Below are 16,313 nucleotides of genomic sequence, written 5' to 3'. Positions count from 1 at the left end.
CGCTCTCCTTATTCCACCTTCTAACGCAATGTTGAACAGCAAGCACGAAAGACCATCACCTTGCCGTAACCCTCTGAGAGATTCGAGAGTGTGCCTGATACTCGAACTACGCACATCACTGGATTCATCATCGCCTTGATTAATCGTATCAGTTTATCCGGGAACCCGTATTCGTGCATAAATCTGCCATAGCTGTTCTCGATCGATTGTATCATACGCCGATTTGAAATAGATGAACAAGTGATATGTGGGCACGTTGTATTCGTGGCATTTCTGTAACACCTGGCGGATGGCGAACATCTGGTCCGTTGTAGCGCGTTCACCCATGAATCCAGCCTGATCTTGCAATCGGTGATAGACGGCGGCATAAGATTTGAGAGAGTATCTTGTAGGCAGGGCTCAGTAGTGTGATCGCGCGATAGTTCCCGCAATCCAACTAGTCGCCCTTTTTTGTAGATGGGACACACGATGCCGGGTTCCATGCTGCAGCATTACGGCCGGGGCTGTGTTATTAATATAATACTCCTCCAAAATTTCTCTACACTACTCATCGAATCATTCATTCCGTCAATTCCGTTCCATGTTGGTACCGAATGGTGCACTTGACTGCTTTTTCTGTACACCAGCTATCAGTCCTCTAGAATTGAGGAAACATTGAGCTTGTCCTCGTATAGCAAACTGTGTTGGAAAACTGTGCTGCGTATGGTCATGTTCTTGGAGGCTTCGAAATCGATGAGTCGTATGCCGTTTTCGTTCGTCTGCTGGTGAGCGCTGATCTATCCAATCGTCGATCTGAATTCCTTCTCCTGGCCTACCTGCGCCCATCACGATGAAAGCTGTTTACAGTTTGCCGTGTGTTAAATTCTGTCCAGCACACTTCCTGCGGTGCTACAATGGCGAACCCTTCCAATGGCAGTCCTTCCAATGATTGCCGAGAATGCGGGTGCTCCCAATGAAGTTGAGAGATCGTACGAGAGATTCTACGTACCGAGCTTCCAATCGCATGTCCTTGGTGTTCGCTGAGATCGTCGCCATTGGTTTTGTTGCTGACTTCCCGGTGCAATTATTACGTACGGCTGGCCCGCAGCGCTGCACGGACACCAATCATCCGAAATTTTGGAGGACCATGGTGCACAGTTAAGCTCAGAGTTCTAGCATGGGGGACAAACGCTGTTGGAGCCGCTATCTCTGGAGAACAGACGATCAGGCTTGCACAAGCAACTAACCATATTTCTATTTTATGATTCTATCTTCCATAGGAAAAACTGCTCCGAATGCGGCTAGATATGGAAAACAGTGCCGCCAAGGAACAGCAACAGCAATCGTCGGTTTCCAGCGGTTTGGGGTCCGGTGGTTCGCCCTCGTCAGCATCGGCAGCGGCGGCCGCCCAGTACCAGAACCCATACAGCCCGCCTCAGCTGGCCAACCAGCAGCAGTTGCCGATCGTGTACGTGGCCGTCGCCATTGCCATGGCTATATTCGGGCTTATTCTGGGCAAGTTTGTGCTCTGAACACTGAACCCGGACACCGGCAGCGGCGGCAGTGGCATGAGCTCTAACAACAGCGACGGCAATGATAATAAGTTTAAATAACTGAGTTCAGAATGTAGTAGCATATAACAACATAAGGCAAACCAGAAGAAACAAAAAAAACTATTTAAAGGCATATAGGTTGGGAATTGGGAAGGGAAAAACAAAGAAAACGAGAAAATAAGGAAATAAACTTATATGAGAGACAAAAATAAGCAAGTAGGCGTATAATTAATTGAACACTAAATGGGGAACGGTTGAGTAAGCGCAAAGTGGAACCCATTCTGCGCTTGGTCTACCATACTTTGAGAAATATAGGAAACCGATACGGCATTCATTGTACTACCAACAATAAAAATGAAACAAACACAAAGCAGTTCTCGCTGTAAAGGAGACCCTAGCAGTAAAACAAATAAATAAGCCCTAAATGGTTAAAATAAAAGAATAATATACAAAAGAACATGAAAATCAATGTGAAGCTGAACTAAAACTAGAATAACTCGAACAGAAAACCATTCGAAAAGGACAGCAGAAAAAAAAACAACTGTTAAAACATGAAAGAAAAACTAAATCAAACATCGTCTGCCAGTGGCAGGTTCCATGGAAAAAAGCAAGATAAAAACTGAACATTATGAAAACGTGTTTATCCTAAAATTCAAACAACAAAAAACAAAATTGCCAGAAGAAAGCAAGTTACAGGAACTGAGAGAGAAAGAGAGAGAGAGAGGGATACCGTAATTAGTTATCGAGATTTTCTCTTGTTGCTGATTTCTAACCATAATGGGATAATGTGGTAAAACAATTGAGTCAACCCTTTTTTCATTTGAAAGCAATTGTAAATGCGAACGAAAAACAACACTCACACATATAAACAAACAAACAAATACATAAAAAACACAAACACGCGCATACAAAGATGCTCTCGCTTAGACGTAGTTTTATCAAAAGGCAAAAAAAAAAACAAAGTTAAGCAAAATACCTATATGGAGTTGTGGAAGTCATCTCGCAAAATGCACAGTCGGTAAAACGTGGATCGAACGTGGGAATGGATTATGTCGTCTTTTTCCGGCTTAATTCCACTTAACTGTTGGGAAAGTTATGCAGCTTTTCACGTGTTCATGCGCATGCTAGTTGCTATTCAGATATTGCACAGGTTCCCGTACCTGTGCAGGTTTTAGCATCACCTCGATTTGTCCCATATGATGGCGTTATTTTTTTTTATGTTTTCTGCTTGTGGTTTAGAATATATTTACTATCTACAATTGTATATAGAAGTCTACAGATATGCAATGCTGCTATCGTCGGACCTGAGCAGGTCCTAAAGACGCCCAATCATATTTGTTCAGTTGTTTTTGTAGATTTCAGTATTGAAGTGTCCATTATGGTTTAAGGAATCGGAAAATTGTTCAACCCTTCCGTTAACTTGTATTCAAATTTAAAAAAAACTATTGTGTTGTGGTATCGGACATCGACAAAACGTTTGTCTTCAGCGAAAGCATCGGAACAAGCAAGAGACGAGAAAAGAAAAGGAAACAAGTTCGTATGCTGCGATCGTGTCTGGCGAAGGAATCATATCGGAAGTTCAGCAACCAACGGATGACTTGGATGATGGTGATATTATTGAACTGCTGGAAGAAGAACTGGAAGAAGAGCCTACGGAGCAATTAGAAGCAGATCAATGTCAGTGTGAAGCGGTATCTTCTTCTTCTTAATTCTGAATGCTCTTGGATTACCAAAGAGCGAAAAATGGCGCAGCGAACTAGCGCTATATTGCCAACGAGTTTTCGTTTATACTCCAATGGAGTTTACTTTCTGGCGAGCACGCCGCGAAACACGACCAAACATGTTGGTCGCTGCAGTCGTACTGCTGAAGCGATATCAGAAAAGGAGATACGCCGGAAACAAGGCTTGGAAACACTAGAAGAGGTAGCCAAAGCAATACAGGAAGCGATGAGGAATCCACAGGCAAACCAACGACGTGCTGAATACGCAATATCTAGTTCTGGTTCTGGATCACGCCCCAGGAAGAAAGTTGGACGTAGAACATTATATTGAATTTCTTTGAAAATGTATGTAATTAGAATTGTAATTTTTTCAATACGCTGATCGGCTCCGTAAAGTTTTTAAGTAAACAAATGAGCCTTACAAATAAACACTTTGAAAAAAAAAGACGACCGGTCTCTGTCGGTGTCGTTATCGGCGGTACCCAGTGAGACGAAGTACACGAATTCTTCAACCGCCTCAAATTCATCACCGTCGATAGAAATTCGGGGTGGCGGGCGTGCCCTTTGTGCATTGTCTTCGACACATTAATGACTAATCCGATTCGCCTGGCTTCACTCTTTTTGGATGTACGTTTCCGCCATCGTCTCAAATTTACGAGCTATAATATCAATATCATAAGCGAAACCAAGCAGCTGAACGACTTCGTGAAAATCGTCCCACTCGTGTTTATCCCCGCTCTCCTTATTCCACCTTCTAACGCAATGTTGAACAGCAAGCACGAAAGACCATCACCTTGCCGTAACCCTCTGAGAGATTCGAGAGTGTGCCTGATACTCGAACTACGCACATCACTGGATTCATCATCGCCTTGATTAATCGTATCAGTTTATCCGGGAACCCGTATTCGTGCATAAATCTGCCATAGCTGTTCTCGATCGATTGTATCATACGCCGATTTGAAATAGATGAACAAGTGATATGTGGGCACGTTGTATTCGTGGCATTTCTGTAACACCTGGCGGATGGCGAACATCTGGTCCGTTGTAGCGCGTTCACCCATGAATCCAGCCTGATCTTGCAATCGGTGATAGACGGCGGCATAAGATTTGAGAGAGTATCTTGTAGGCAGGGCTCAGTAGTGTGATCGCGCGATAGTTCCCGCAATCCAACTAGTCGCCCTTTTTTGTAGATGGGACACACGATGCCGGGTTCCATGCTGCAGCATTACGGCCGGGGCTGTGTTATTAATATAATACTCCTCCAAAATTTCTCTACACTACTCATCGAATCATTCATTCCGTCAATTCCGTTCCATGTTGGTACCGAATGGTGCACTTGACTGCTTTTTCTGTACACCAGCTATCAGTCCTCTAGAATTGAGGAAACATTGAGCTTGTCCTCGTATAGCAAACTGTGTTGGAAAACTGTGCTGCGTATGGTCATGTTCTTGGAGGCTTCGAAATCGATGAGTCGTATGCCGTTTTCGTTCGTCTGCTGGTGAGCGCTGATCTATCCAATCGTCGATCTGAATTCCTTCTCCTGGCCTACCTGCGCCCATCACGATGAAAGCTGTTTACAGTTTGCCGTGTGTTAAATTCTGTCCAGCACACTTCCTGCGGTGCTACAATGGCGAACCCTTCCAATGGCAGTCCTTCCAATGATTGCCGAGAATGCGGGTGCTCCCAATGAAGTTGAGAGATCGTACGAGAGATTCTACGTACCGAGCTTCCAATCGCATGTCCTTGGTGTTCGCTGAGATCGTCGCCATTGGTTTTGTTGCTGACTTCCCGGTGCAATTATTACGTACGGCTGGCCCGCAGCGCTGCACGGACACCAATCATCCGAAATTTTGGAGGACCATGGTGCACAGTTAAGCTCAGAGTTCTAGCATGGGGGACAAACGCTGTTGGAGCCGCTATCTCTGGAGAACAGACGATCAGGCTTGCACAAGCAACTAACCATATTTCTATTTTATGATTCTATCTTCCATAGGAAAAACTGCTCCGAATGCGGCTAGATATGGAAAACAGTGCCGCCAAGGAACAGCAACAGCAATCGTCGGTTTCCAGCGGTTTGGGGTCCGGTGGTTCGCCCTCGTCAGCATCGGCAGCGGCGGCCGCCCAGTACCAGAACCCATACAGCCCGCCTCAGCTGGCCAACCAGCAGCAGTTGCCGATCGTGTACGTGGCCGTCGCCATTGCCATGGCTATATTCGGGCTTATTCTGGGCAAGTTTGTGCTCTGAACACTGAACCCGGACACCGGCAGCGGCGGCAGTGGCATGAGCTCTAACAACAGCGACGGCAATGATAATAAGTTTAAATAACTGAGTTCAGAATGTAGTAGCATATAACAACATAAGGCAAACCAGAAGAAACAAAAAAAACTATTTAAAGGCATATAGGTTGGGAATTGGGAAGGGAAAAACAAAGAAAACGAGAAAATAAGGAAATAAACTTATATGAGAGACAAAAATAAGCAAGTAGGCGTATAATTAATTGAACACTAAATGGGGAACGGTTGAGTAAGCGCAAAGTGGAACCCATTCTGCGCTTGGTCTACCATACTTTGAGAAATATAGGAAACCGATACGGCATTCATTGTACTACCAACAATAAAAATGAAACAAACACAAAGCAGTTCTCGCTGTAAAGGAGACCCTAGCAGTAAAACAAATAAATAAGCCCTAAATGGTTAAAATAAAAGAATAATATACAAAAGAACATGAAAATCAATGTGAAGCTGAACTAAAACTAGAATAACTCGAACAGAAAACCATTCGAAAAGGACAGCAGAAAAAAAAACAACTGTTAAAACATGAAAGAAAAACTAAATCAAACATCGTCTGCCAGTGGCAGGTTCCATGGAAAAAAGCAAGATAAAAACTGAACATTATGAAAACGTGTTTATCCTAAAATTCAAACAACAAAAAACAAAATTGCCAGAAGAAAGCAAGTTACAGGAACTGAGAGAGAAAGAGAGAGAGAGAGGGATACCGTAATTAGTTATCGAGATTTTCTCTTGTTGCTGATTTCTAACCATAATGGGATAATGTGGTAAAACAATTGAGTCAACCCTTTTTTCATTTGAAAGCAATTGTAAATGCGAACGAAAAACAACACTCACACATATAAACAAACAAACAAATACATAAAAAACACAAACACGCGCATACAAAGATGCTCTCGCTTAGACGTAGTTTTATCAAAAGGCAAAAAAAAAAACAAAGTTAAGCAAAATACCTATATGGAGTTGTGGAAGTCATCTCGCAAAATGCACAGTCGGTAAAACGTGGATCGAACGTGGGAATGGATTATGTCGTCTTTTTCCGGCTTAATTCCACTTAACTGTTGGGAAAGTTATGCAGCTTTTCACGTGTTCATGCGCATGCTAGTTGCTATTCAGATATTGCACAGGTTCCCGTACCTGTGCAGGTTTTAGCATCACCTCGATTTGTCCCATATGATGGCGTTATTTTTTTTTATGTTTTCTGCTTGTGGTTTAGAATATATTTACTATCTACAATTGTATATAGAAGTCTACAGATATGCAATGCTGCTATCGTCGGACCTGAGCAGGTCCTAAAGACGCCCAATCATATTTGTTCAGTTGTTTTTGTAGATTTCAGTATTGAAGTGTCCATTATGGTTTAAGGAATCGGAAAATTGTTCAACCCTTCCGTTAACTTGTATTCAAATTTAAAAAAAACTATTGGCAATGGATGGGTTATCTAGTAACACAGCTTGGTGAACTTTTTGAAGAACATCAGTGGAAAATGTAGCTGAATAGGGCAATTCAAGGAAAATGTTGGATTTCTTCAAATACGATTTTAGATCCATGTTTTACCCCCCACTGTGGACAGTCAACGTGGACGTTTCCCACGGCGTAAATTCTAAGACGAAACGTCCCCGTCTGGCACGATTCCTCTCACCTAACAGGACACGATACGAGTGGAATAAGCATATGTGAGAGATGAGCGACTACGACGACGAGCAATCCGCGGAGAATGTTTACGATGATGAGCATTATTAGGATCGGGAATCATTATTAACAACAACAACTACACTAGGATTACCAACCATGCCACGCTATATAATAAATTTATTCGTTCGTTTGTGCGCCCGAGCGCACGCGCTGGCACCGGACGTGGACGCGGAAGAGAGAAGAATACATAAAAGTCGTGTAGTGATTTGAAATTTTTCATTTATCAGAAAGCGAAAGCCCTTCTCTAGCGGATAAGATTTACCAACTAAAAAAGAACACTACCGACTAGGAACTACTACAGCTGCTACGAATAGAGAACTAGTAGGGGGACTACAACAGCAACCAGAATAGAAAAGTACGATCGAAAGGGGGGTGGTAAAGCAAAAGTCGTATTTGTTACGTTTATACATCGGTTGACCGCAACCGTCGTTCTATAACCAGTTTAGGGATGCATAATTGGAGCTTTCCTTTGTGTTGTGTTGGCTTGCTATCAGGGGATTGTTCTATTATCGGAAAATTCGGGACCGAATTGTCTAACTGGCAAGTTGGAATCTAAACAAAATTCAAAACATGGACGTCGTTTATTTTTTTTGGAAAACTTGAGTTAATTATTTCAAATTTTGATTGGCTTCACTAACTTCTAAAACTTTTCAAACACATCTTCCGGAACAGGATCTCAACGAAGAAATATTTGCCCTTATCCGGGAAATGGCACCATATTGGCGTTGTAGTTCTGTGTGTTTATCATTTGGGCTGTTTCTAGCTAGGGACCGTTTTTAAACAACGTAGACCAAATTTTGGTCATCTCAGACCCCTTCCCCTCGTAGACTTTACGGTAAAGATGGACGTGACCGCGAATAATAATGACATTCATGCTTTTAGTGTTCTTTTCTTGTTAACCAATATTAAAATTGTTGTGGTTGGAACGTTCTAAGTTTTTACTTGTCCAACATGGGTGCTGCTGCTTTACCCGACGTCTCCACTAGACAGAAATGTCTTGCCATTTTGCTGGACAGATGTGTCATGACAGAAATGTTTTCTCGCTGTTTGCATGGAAAGCAGCGGTGTTGATCATTTCTGTTACGTTTTCTCTTTCTGGCAGCAAAATGGCAAGACATTTCTGTCTAGTGGAGACGTCGGGTAACCTACGTCTCCACTAGACAGAAATGTCTTGCCATTTTGCTGCCAGAAAGAGAAAACGTAACAGAAATGATCAACACTGCTGCTTTCCATGCAAACAGTGAAAGAACATTTCTGTCATGACACATCTGTCCAGCAAAATGGCAAGACATTTCTGTCTAGTGGAGACGTCGGGTTATGATGACAGTTCAACGTTTCTTTTGTCGGGGGTAGTTTTTCCGCAAATGGTGCGAAAGGAGAAATTCGTAGATCGTCGTAAAACTAACTAAAGCGAAAGCATTGGCTGACTCTTCATTGTGGTGCTCTCAGAAGCTTACGGGAAACCAAAATTAGGTTCCGGTGGAAGTATGCTTACAAAACTAAAACTTCTGGTTGGCATTTCCGTTTACACCTACAATATCGAAAGGGTTACGGATTCAAACTAATCAAATGTAGGTATTCAAAAGTGAATACGTCTGCAAAGTTTCTCGTCTCCCAGTAACACACATATTTTTTGTGCTCATTCTTAGGTCGAATGAAGTGACGTGACGCAGCTCGACCTGACTATCGAGGTGAGAAATCTGGACTCGAATTCCCGAATTCGACCTTATTCAAGTCGAGATTTCTCATCTCGATATTCGAGGTGAGCTGCGTTACGCCACTCCATTCGCAGAATCATCACCTACTTCCTGAATCATGTTGTTGAAACATAAAAAATATTCTGGAAAGATTCTATCAAAAATTTGTCTGTAAACCGCGAGGAAGGATCTGCTTCTTCTTGCCCCCACTGGGACAAAGCCTGCTTCTCAGCCTAGTGTTCTATGAACACTTCCACAGTTTTTAACTGAAAGTTTCCTCTGCGAATTACCATTTTGCATATGCAAATGGTGTGGCAGCCACGAAGATAGTTTATGCCCAAGGAAGACAAGGAAATTTCCTTCATGAAAAGTTCCTGGACTGACCGGGAATCGATCCCGTCAGTCACCCCCAGCATGATCGTGCTGGATACTGGTGCGCTTGCCACAACGGCTATATTGACCCAAGAAAATATGCATTTCGAAAAAAAAATCCTAGATCGATCGAGAATCGAACGCAGATCAGACCCTTACCATGGTCGACGCGTTCACGTCTTTGGCTATATGAGCTGTTAGAAATTCATTTTAAATTTTGGAATTGCGAGAAGCATTAAGTTTTTAAGTTAGTGAAGCCAGGAATAATCAAACTGTTTTGAAAAACCTGTCGACCCCATGGGCCCCAAATTTATCCGATTATTGCACTAATTCCCCACAACAGCTCTGCTACAGAGATCACTCTGAAAAACCTTGTTGAACTGCGGTTTATATTTTTTTTGTTTAACTTTAAGACGATACATTTCTAGGAATCGCGATTTACCAGATAAGAGGGAGGGGATTGGCTCGGCGAAACCATTTCGTTTGAAAATGCGTGTAAACCGGCAAAAGTAAGGATAGGAAGAAGACGTAACGATCCAAGAATGAAAATTGTGCAACTTGTTCATTTATTATTCGAACCAGAAACCAGAATTGAAACATCATAACTAGAGTTTGAAACGCGGAAGTCAGTGTTTGCCAATACAAAATTCAAAGTGGCGCGCGAAGTTTGTTTCCTCCTAGTTTCTAAACTTGTGGAACCATCTCTATAGGTTTTCTTGTCGGTGTGGCTGGCGGTGTTGCACTTGTGTACCAAAAGGGAGGAGATTACCAAAACCACAACACAAAATTTATTACTAGAAGAAAAAACAAACTAGAAACAGAATACAGTTTTTTGGAAGTTGAAACCAGTGTAAAACCTAAGAATGCTAAAATGCTTTTCTGGAAACCACAAAAAAACGAACGTTACATTACTAATCAAACCTAACCTAGACACAATAGTTACATAGCGCGCTGATGTAGATTTCGTTTTTTTTTCTACTATTCGTTTCCTACCATACAACAAACAGCCTCTTTGTGATTGATTGCATTATTATTTCTGTTTATTTTTCATATTTTTGTTTTGTGCAAAACCCCTAAGGATCGTGGTTATTTTGTTTTCTTTTTATCGTATAATAAAATATTATTCCAAAATAATGATGTGTAGGTGTTTATGTCTCTTTGAGAAATTCCTTGCTAGTTCACACTTGGAGTAGAAGAACACAGCGTGGGCAGTAATGCTGCAGGAAGGGACTCGACAGATCGTGGAACGTTACAAATAGAAGCGGAAACAGCAGACCCGCCTCTTTCTGAAGAAAAAAACCTGGAAGAAGCGGAGTGCGAAGAAATGGAACTGCTGTGCCGTTCCCATGAAAGACAGAAGTTCTACCAGGAGCTCAACGCATCCCGCAACGGATGCGTGCCGCGAGCCGAAATATGCAAGGCTAATGACGCGGGCCTTTTGATGGACTGACATGAGGTGATCGAAAGGTGGAAGCAGCACTTCGATCAGCACCTGAATGGCGTGGAGAACGCAGCGGAAGACGGAAATGAACCAACTCCCACGCTAAGTTAAGGATGCCATTCATCAGCGCAAAACCAACAAAGCAGCTGATAAGGATAGTATCGCAGCTGAACTCATCAAGATGGGTCCAGAAAAGTTGGCCACCTGTCTGCACCGATTGATAGGCAGGATCTGGGAAACCGAACAGCTACCGGAGGGGTAGAATGAAGGGGTAATCGGCCCCATTCACAAGAAAGGCGACCATTTAGAATGCGAGAACTTCAGAGCGATCACTATTTTGAATGCTGCTTATAAAGTGCTATCCCAGATCATTATCCGTCGTCTGCCACCTAAAACGGATGATTTTGTGGGAAGTTATCAAGCCGGTTTCATCGACGGCCGGTCGACTACGGACCAAATCTTCACCGTACGGCAAATCCTTCAGAAATGCCGTGAATACCAGGTCCCAACGCATCACCTGTTCATCAACGTCAAAGCGGCATACGACAGTATCGACCGCACAGAGCTATGGAGAATCATGGACGAAATCGGCTTTCCTGGGAAGCTGACTAGACTGATTCAAGCAACGATGGACGGTGTGCAAAACAGCGTAAGGGTTGCGGGTGAACTATCCAGAAAACTATCAGAAGATATCAACACGTCACCTGTTTATCGACTTAAAGACGATATACAACAGTTTCGACCGCAACAAGGCTCTCATGCCTGCTTTGGAAGGTAGGATGCGACGATCTGGGCTCAACGTCCGGGGTATGGTTTTCATAGAATCTCCCACATCCAAGCGGATGCGGGAGAAGAACGGCGCTTGGATGTAGTGGAAAGCGAATAAATTGAACTTCTGTGCCCTTCTCAAGAACATGGCAGGTACAAGGACGGGAGCTTCTTGTCGGACCAACTTGAGCTGATCGAAAGGTGAAGGTAGCACTTCGACGGACACCTGAATGATGCAGAAAACGCTGGCACAGAGGAACAAGGCAACGGATGAAAATTATTACGTCAGCAAGGCAGATGATGGTAATCAACCAATAAGGCGGCTGGTAAGGATAATATTGCAGCTTGACTCATTAATATGAACCCGCAAATGTTGACCATTAGTCAGCACCGGCTGATTGTCAGGATCTAAAAAGCGTAACAGCTACCGGAGGAATGCAAGAAAGGGGTTATCTACCATGGCCAAATCCCCCAGAAATGCACCCATCACCTGTTCATCAATTTCAAGGCGGCAGGGCAGTTCACCTGTTCATCAATTTCAAGAACGGCTTTCCGGAGAATCTGACATGGATGTTATCGGGGGACTCGCTGCTCTCTACGACGAATCCAGTAGCCAAAGTCGAAAGGATTTGGTGGGCAGGGCACATTGCAAGAATTCCGGATTGCAACTATGTAAAGGTAGTGTCCGCAGGAGATGCGAAAGGTACAAGACAACGAAAAGAGCAACGGATAAGGTGGACTGGTCAGTTTGGGACGTACCCGAGTTTGGAAGAAAGCAACAGGGAACTAAGCTTTGTGACATACAATAGTTCACTTAGCTTTTAATTGTGAAAATGTTAAACTAAATAAAAGGTAGGACATTGGATCACTGCAATGCTAGTTTTTATTTGCATGTCATACACCTCTAGTGTTACCTGTAGCCTATATATTTCCAAAATCTTCCACAAATTTGTTCAACTTTTCCACATATTGTTCGTCTACAGTTGGTTTGGCATTGGAAAACGACGCGAGAACATCGTCCTGTAAAAATAAAATGTTGTTGAACAAAATCGAATCACTTTCAGATTATTTGGAATAACCTCACCATCGTAGCTGGCGGAATGCAAAGCTTTTCGCTGGCAACTTCCGTCCAACTTATTTCGATGGCTTCGGCATCGTTTGCATCACAAGGCACAAATAGATCATCTACGATCGTATTCTCGTCGTTAGGAGACGAACCGGCAGTCTTTTTGAAATGCGTCGCCGATTGAACCTTCCGTACTGGATGCATCAGTGCATCCCGAGTTAACGAAATGATATCGGCCCCTGTGTAACCCTCGGTCCGGTTGGCAATGATTTCGATATCTTGCTGAGTAAGATTATTGGTAGCTTTGCCTAGATGGTGTTTGAGCAACATCAGCCGAGCTTGTTCGTGTGGCAATGGAACGTAGACACATTTCCGGAAACATTCCAGAACATCGGAATCTAAAAACCAAGGAGCGTTTGTCGCTCCAAGTAAGGAAATTTCATCAGTATTATCTAAATTTTTTATTTGAGACAGTAATTCTATTTTTATTCTTCGGACACTTTCGTTGTCCAATCTTAATTGACACAGCATGTCTATCTCATCGATGAAAATAATACTGGGTTTCCGGGCTCGAGCCATTTCAAATAAATGCGGTATTAACTTTTCCGATGTCTCCACCCATTTTGATACCAAGTCTGAACTTGATACACAGGAGAACGTTGAACTGTTCACCTGTGTTGCTAATGCTTTGACTATATACGTTTTTCCAGTACCAGGAGGCTGAAATAAACCAAATTAATTATTGATGGAGACTTATTATAGCTAGGAAGGGTTCTTACACCAATCAACAAAATTCTTTTGCAGCATGTTGGCACCCCCGTAAGCGATTGCCTATTCTGGATTGGTAGAACTACAGCTTCATTCAGTACTTCTTTCACATCTTCTAGTCCAGCAACCTCCGACCATTGAACATTGGTGTCTTTGGAAAGAATTGATGTTTCAAAATCGCGTAGCAATTTATTCCCTTCTAATACATCCGGGTCGATGGCACTGGTTCCGGTCATTCTCGATATTATCCGGAAGTTTTTTTTTCATAAATCCACGAACAAATCTTCAGGTATCTTTCACGATAACATTTGTGAGATCGACCGCAACTTGCCCGCACACACTTAGGATTCCCATTTCATACGACATCATTCAATCAGCTGTGTGGTGATGCTTTATTTTGCTATCGATACCTATCGTAGGGTAAAAAATATAATTTGGACATGTATATAATTTGGACATGCACGGCAATGTATGTCTTGTTCTGGAAAGCTAATTAAAGTAGACATTTCTCAATATGGATTATTGGATCAAACAGACCCTATTCTGATCACTTACGTTGAAAATATGCTTAGCAATTACGGATTTGCTTCAAAATTATTGAAAATGTAAATTATTTCACTAAAACCCCTCAAATGCACAGGTATGCAAGACAACATACACTTCACAGTCACATACAATATTCACCCCAGAAACGTTGAAATAATAATTGTAAGAAATTGAAATGCCTTTTTGCAATGAAAAATGTTTAATAAAGAAGCATTAGGCAGCCAATCTCTTAACATTCATCTAGAACGCTTAAAATAAGAGGTGTCCAAAATACATTGCATGTTTTCTACTGTAAATATATTTTGGTCATCTGACAAACTACATGGGGATGCTATGCGATTGCATACTTGGAGGCGTATTCTGTGGGTCTGGCGATGTTTCCACGATTTCAACAAAAACTGTAATAGTCATCAAATTAGATGCCTGTTAAGCGGAGAAATTTGATTATTTGCAAGAAAATATTTATTAATTTATGCTACTTCCGTGATTTAGCAGTATTCATGGCTAAACATTGAGATAATTGCCCTGTCCAAATTATATATACCTGAGGGTGTCCAAAACATATATTCGGTGTCCAAAATGCGATTCTAACAGGCGATTAAAAATTGTGATTTTCTCAGCTTAAAATGCTTTCGTTAAGGTTTTTATCGCCAGGAAGGCAAAGTACAATCATATTATAAGCGTATTAGTAACTTTGCAAAATAATCAAATGCTTTCTAAGGAAGCTAGGGGACGATTTTTCCAACGTTGTCCTCAGCCTGTCCAAAATACATGAATTACCCTATGAGTCATTTTTTACTGAATGAGCCACACAGATATAGGTGAGGCGTATAGTGAACATCTGAGAGTGAACATATGAAGCATTTTGTCATAGATGCTAGAGAAGTAATCGGAATTAGGGATGTAGTACCGGTAGTACCGGTACCAAAAATACCGGTATTACCGACCAATTTTTGGTATCGAAATACCGGTACTGACTGAACCTTGGTACCGGTATTTTCGGTACCGTGAAAACTTTCCGAAGTGCTGAGTTCGGTCATTAGTATAGCCAATATGAAATAGAAATAAACGAAAACATTTAAAACAAAGTACTTTCATAAACAAACATTTCATATATGCTATCTTTCTGCAAATCCAGGATATCATAGCAATGATTGATTTAATGAACATTGAATTTTGGAAATGGATTTACTAGCTTAGAATAAATCTTGTTTCTTGTTATTATTTCGGTTTTTAGAATCCGTTGCATCATAAAGGAAAAATCAGTTAAATTCCGTCTTCACTTTGCAGCTTCTTCATCTTCTTCTTCTTTATGGCATGACGTATTGCACGACGCATTGGAACTTTGAGCACTTCCACAGTTATTAATGAAGGGCTTTCTTTGCCTGCCATTGCATGAATTTGTACATTGTGTGACAAGTACAATGATACACTATGCCCAGGGAGTCGAGAACGGGAATCGAACCCGTCGTCTCCGGATTGGTGATCCAAAGCCTTAATGTAAGGATGTTCCTGTTTCATTTTAGACCGACCAAGATACTGGCTGTAAAGCTGCGCAGAAGCTAAAGAATGGCTCCAAAAGAAGTTTCATATAACTCATTTCTTTCTATATTTTTTGTTTATCTATATTTTTTGATTAATTTAGTATTTTCTGGTTAGCTTATATGATATCCCTGAAAACCGGAATTCAAAAATATCTGGTAAATTGTAGATATTCTGTGCAAAAAAGATTATTCTTCATTTTAGTGAAAAAATTCCCAGTACCGGTATTTTACCGGTACTACCTACCGGTACTGTCAGCTCCAGTACCGAAATACCGGTACTCACCAAAAGCGGTCGGTACTGCGACTCCTAATCGGAATGAATGTATTATGTAGGGGAACTTACGTATTTTCGGCCGTTTTGTTCTCTTCGTCATGGGGGGTTTTTTGAAACCTGTTGATCTCAAAGTTGGCCTCAAATCCTTTCCAACCAAGCTGAGTTATATGCCCAAATTTCAGGCATTTTGGACCATAAAAACCCCCCATGACGAAGAGAACAAACCTGCCGATAATACCCTTTGTCACCCTATGTATGTTTCAAAGTACAATCATAACTGAACTTTATGGCTTTTCACTTAAATAACTATTTTTGCTTATTACACTAGTTTACAAAATAAAATGAAAGTCGTGAACTTCTGTCAACGACCAAAATTTTTGAAGCATAATTTAGCGCTGATTGCGAAACCGTGCTTCAAAAAATTTAAAGTAGCACAGCTTTTGAGAGCTCAATATCGAGTTTTTCAACTTTTTAAAATTTGGAATTTAATAAAATTCAAATATCTTGCGTTTTGTTCAACCAATTTTAAATCTTTTTCCATAAATTAAAAGCTGAATATAATACCATTCGATCATCTAAATGCAAGTTTTGCATCAGATT

General features: G+C 41.7%; 2 protein-coding genes across 2 annotated transcripts in view; one reads left to right on the top strand and one right to left on the bottom strand.

Moving 5' to 3' along the window:
• LOC109405079 (vesicle-associated membrane protein/synaptobrevin-binding protein) overlaps positions 1–7,442 on the top strand; it is a 49,338-nt gene extending 41,896 nt beyond the window's left edge. Inside the window, exon 5 of the mRNA XM_029855036.2 lies at positions 1,260–7,442. Within this exon, the coding sequence (XP_029710896.1) occupies positions 1,260–1,511 (252 nt within the window). The 3' untranslated portion in view covers positions 1,512–7,442. The remainder of the gene's footprint in view (positions 1–1,259) is intronic.
• A 4,928-nt stretch (positions 7,443–12,370) lies between these two features.
• Positions 12,371–14,693, bottom strand: LOC109416561 (vacuolar protein sorting-associated protein 4). Its single transcript, XM_019690640.4, has 3 exons — positions 13,361–14,693; positions 12,600–13,301; positions 12,371–12,535 (listed from the first exon to the last, which is right to left on the bottom strand). The coding sequence occupies exons 1-3, from the start codon at positions 13,583–13,585 to the stop codon at positions 12,437–12,439; spliced, it is 1,026 nt and encodes a 341-aa protein (XP_019546185.3). The 5' UTR covers positions 13,586–14,693; the 3' UTR covers positions 12,371–12,436.
• Between the last annotated feature and the right edge of the window lie 1,620 nt (positions 14,694–16,313).

This window comes from Aedes albopictus, chromosome 1, assembly GCF_035046485.1.
Source record: "Aedes albopictus strain Foshan chromosome 1, AalbF5, whole genome shotgun sequence".
In the NCBI taxonomy this organism is placed as follows: Eukaryota; Metazoa; Arthropoda; class Insecta; order Diptera; family Culicidae; genus Aedes; species Aedes albopictus.
The sequence above is the reverse complement of the archived record's forward strand: the minus strand, read 5'-3'. Positions and strand labels throughout refer to the sequence as shown.

Coding starts and splice junctions, on each gene's coding strand:
- LOC109416561 (XM_019690640.4), bottom strand. CDS start 13,585: ATGACCGGAACCAGTGCCATCGACCCGGATGTATTAGAAGGGAATAAA. Junction 13,302..13,360: donor AAAGAATTTTGTTGATTGGT/GTAAGAACCCTT, acceptor GGTTTATTTCAG/CCTCCTGGTACTGGAAAAAC. Junction 12,536..12,599: donor GCATTCCGCCAGCTACGATG/GTGAGGTTATTC, acceptor TTATTTTTACAG/GACGATGTTCTCGCGTCGTT.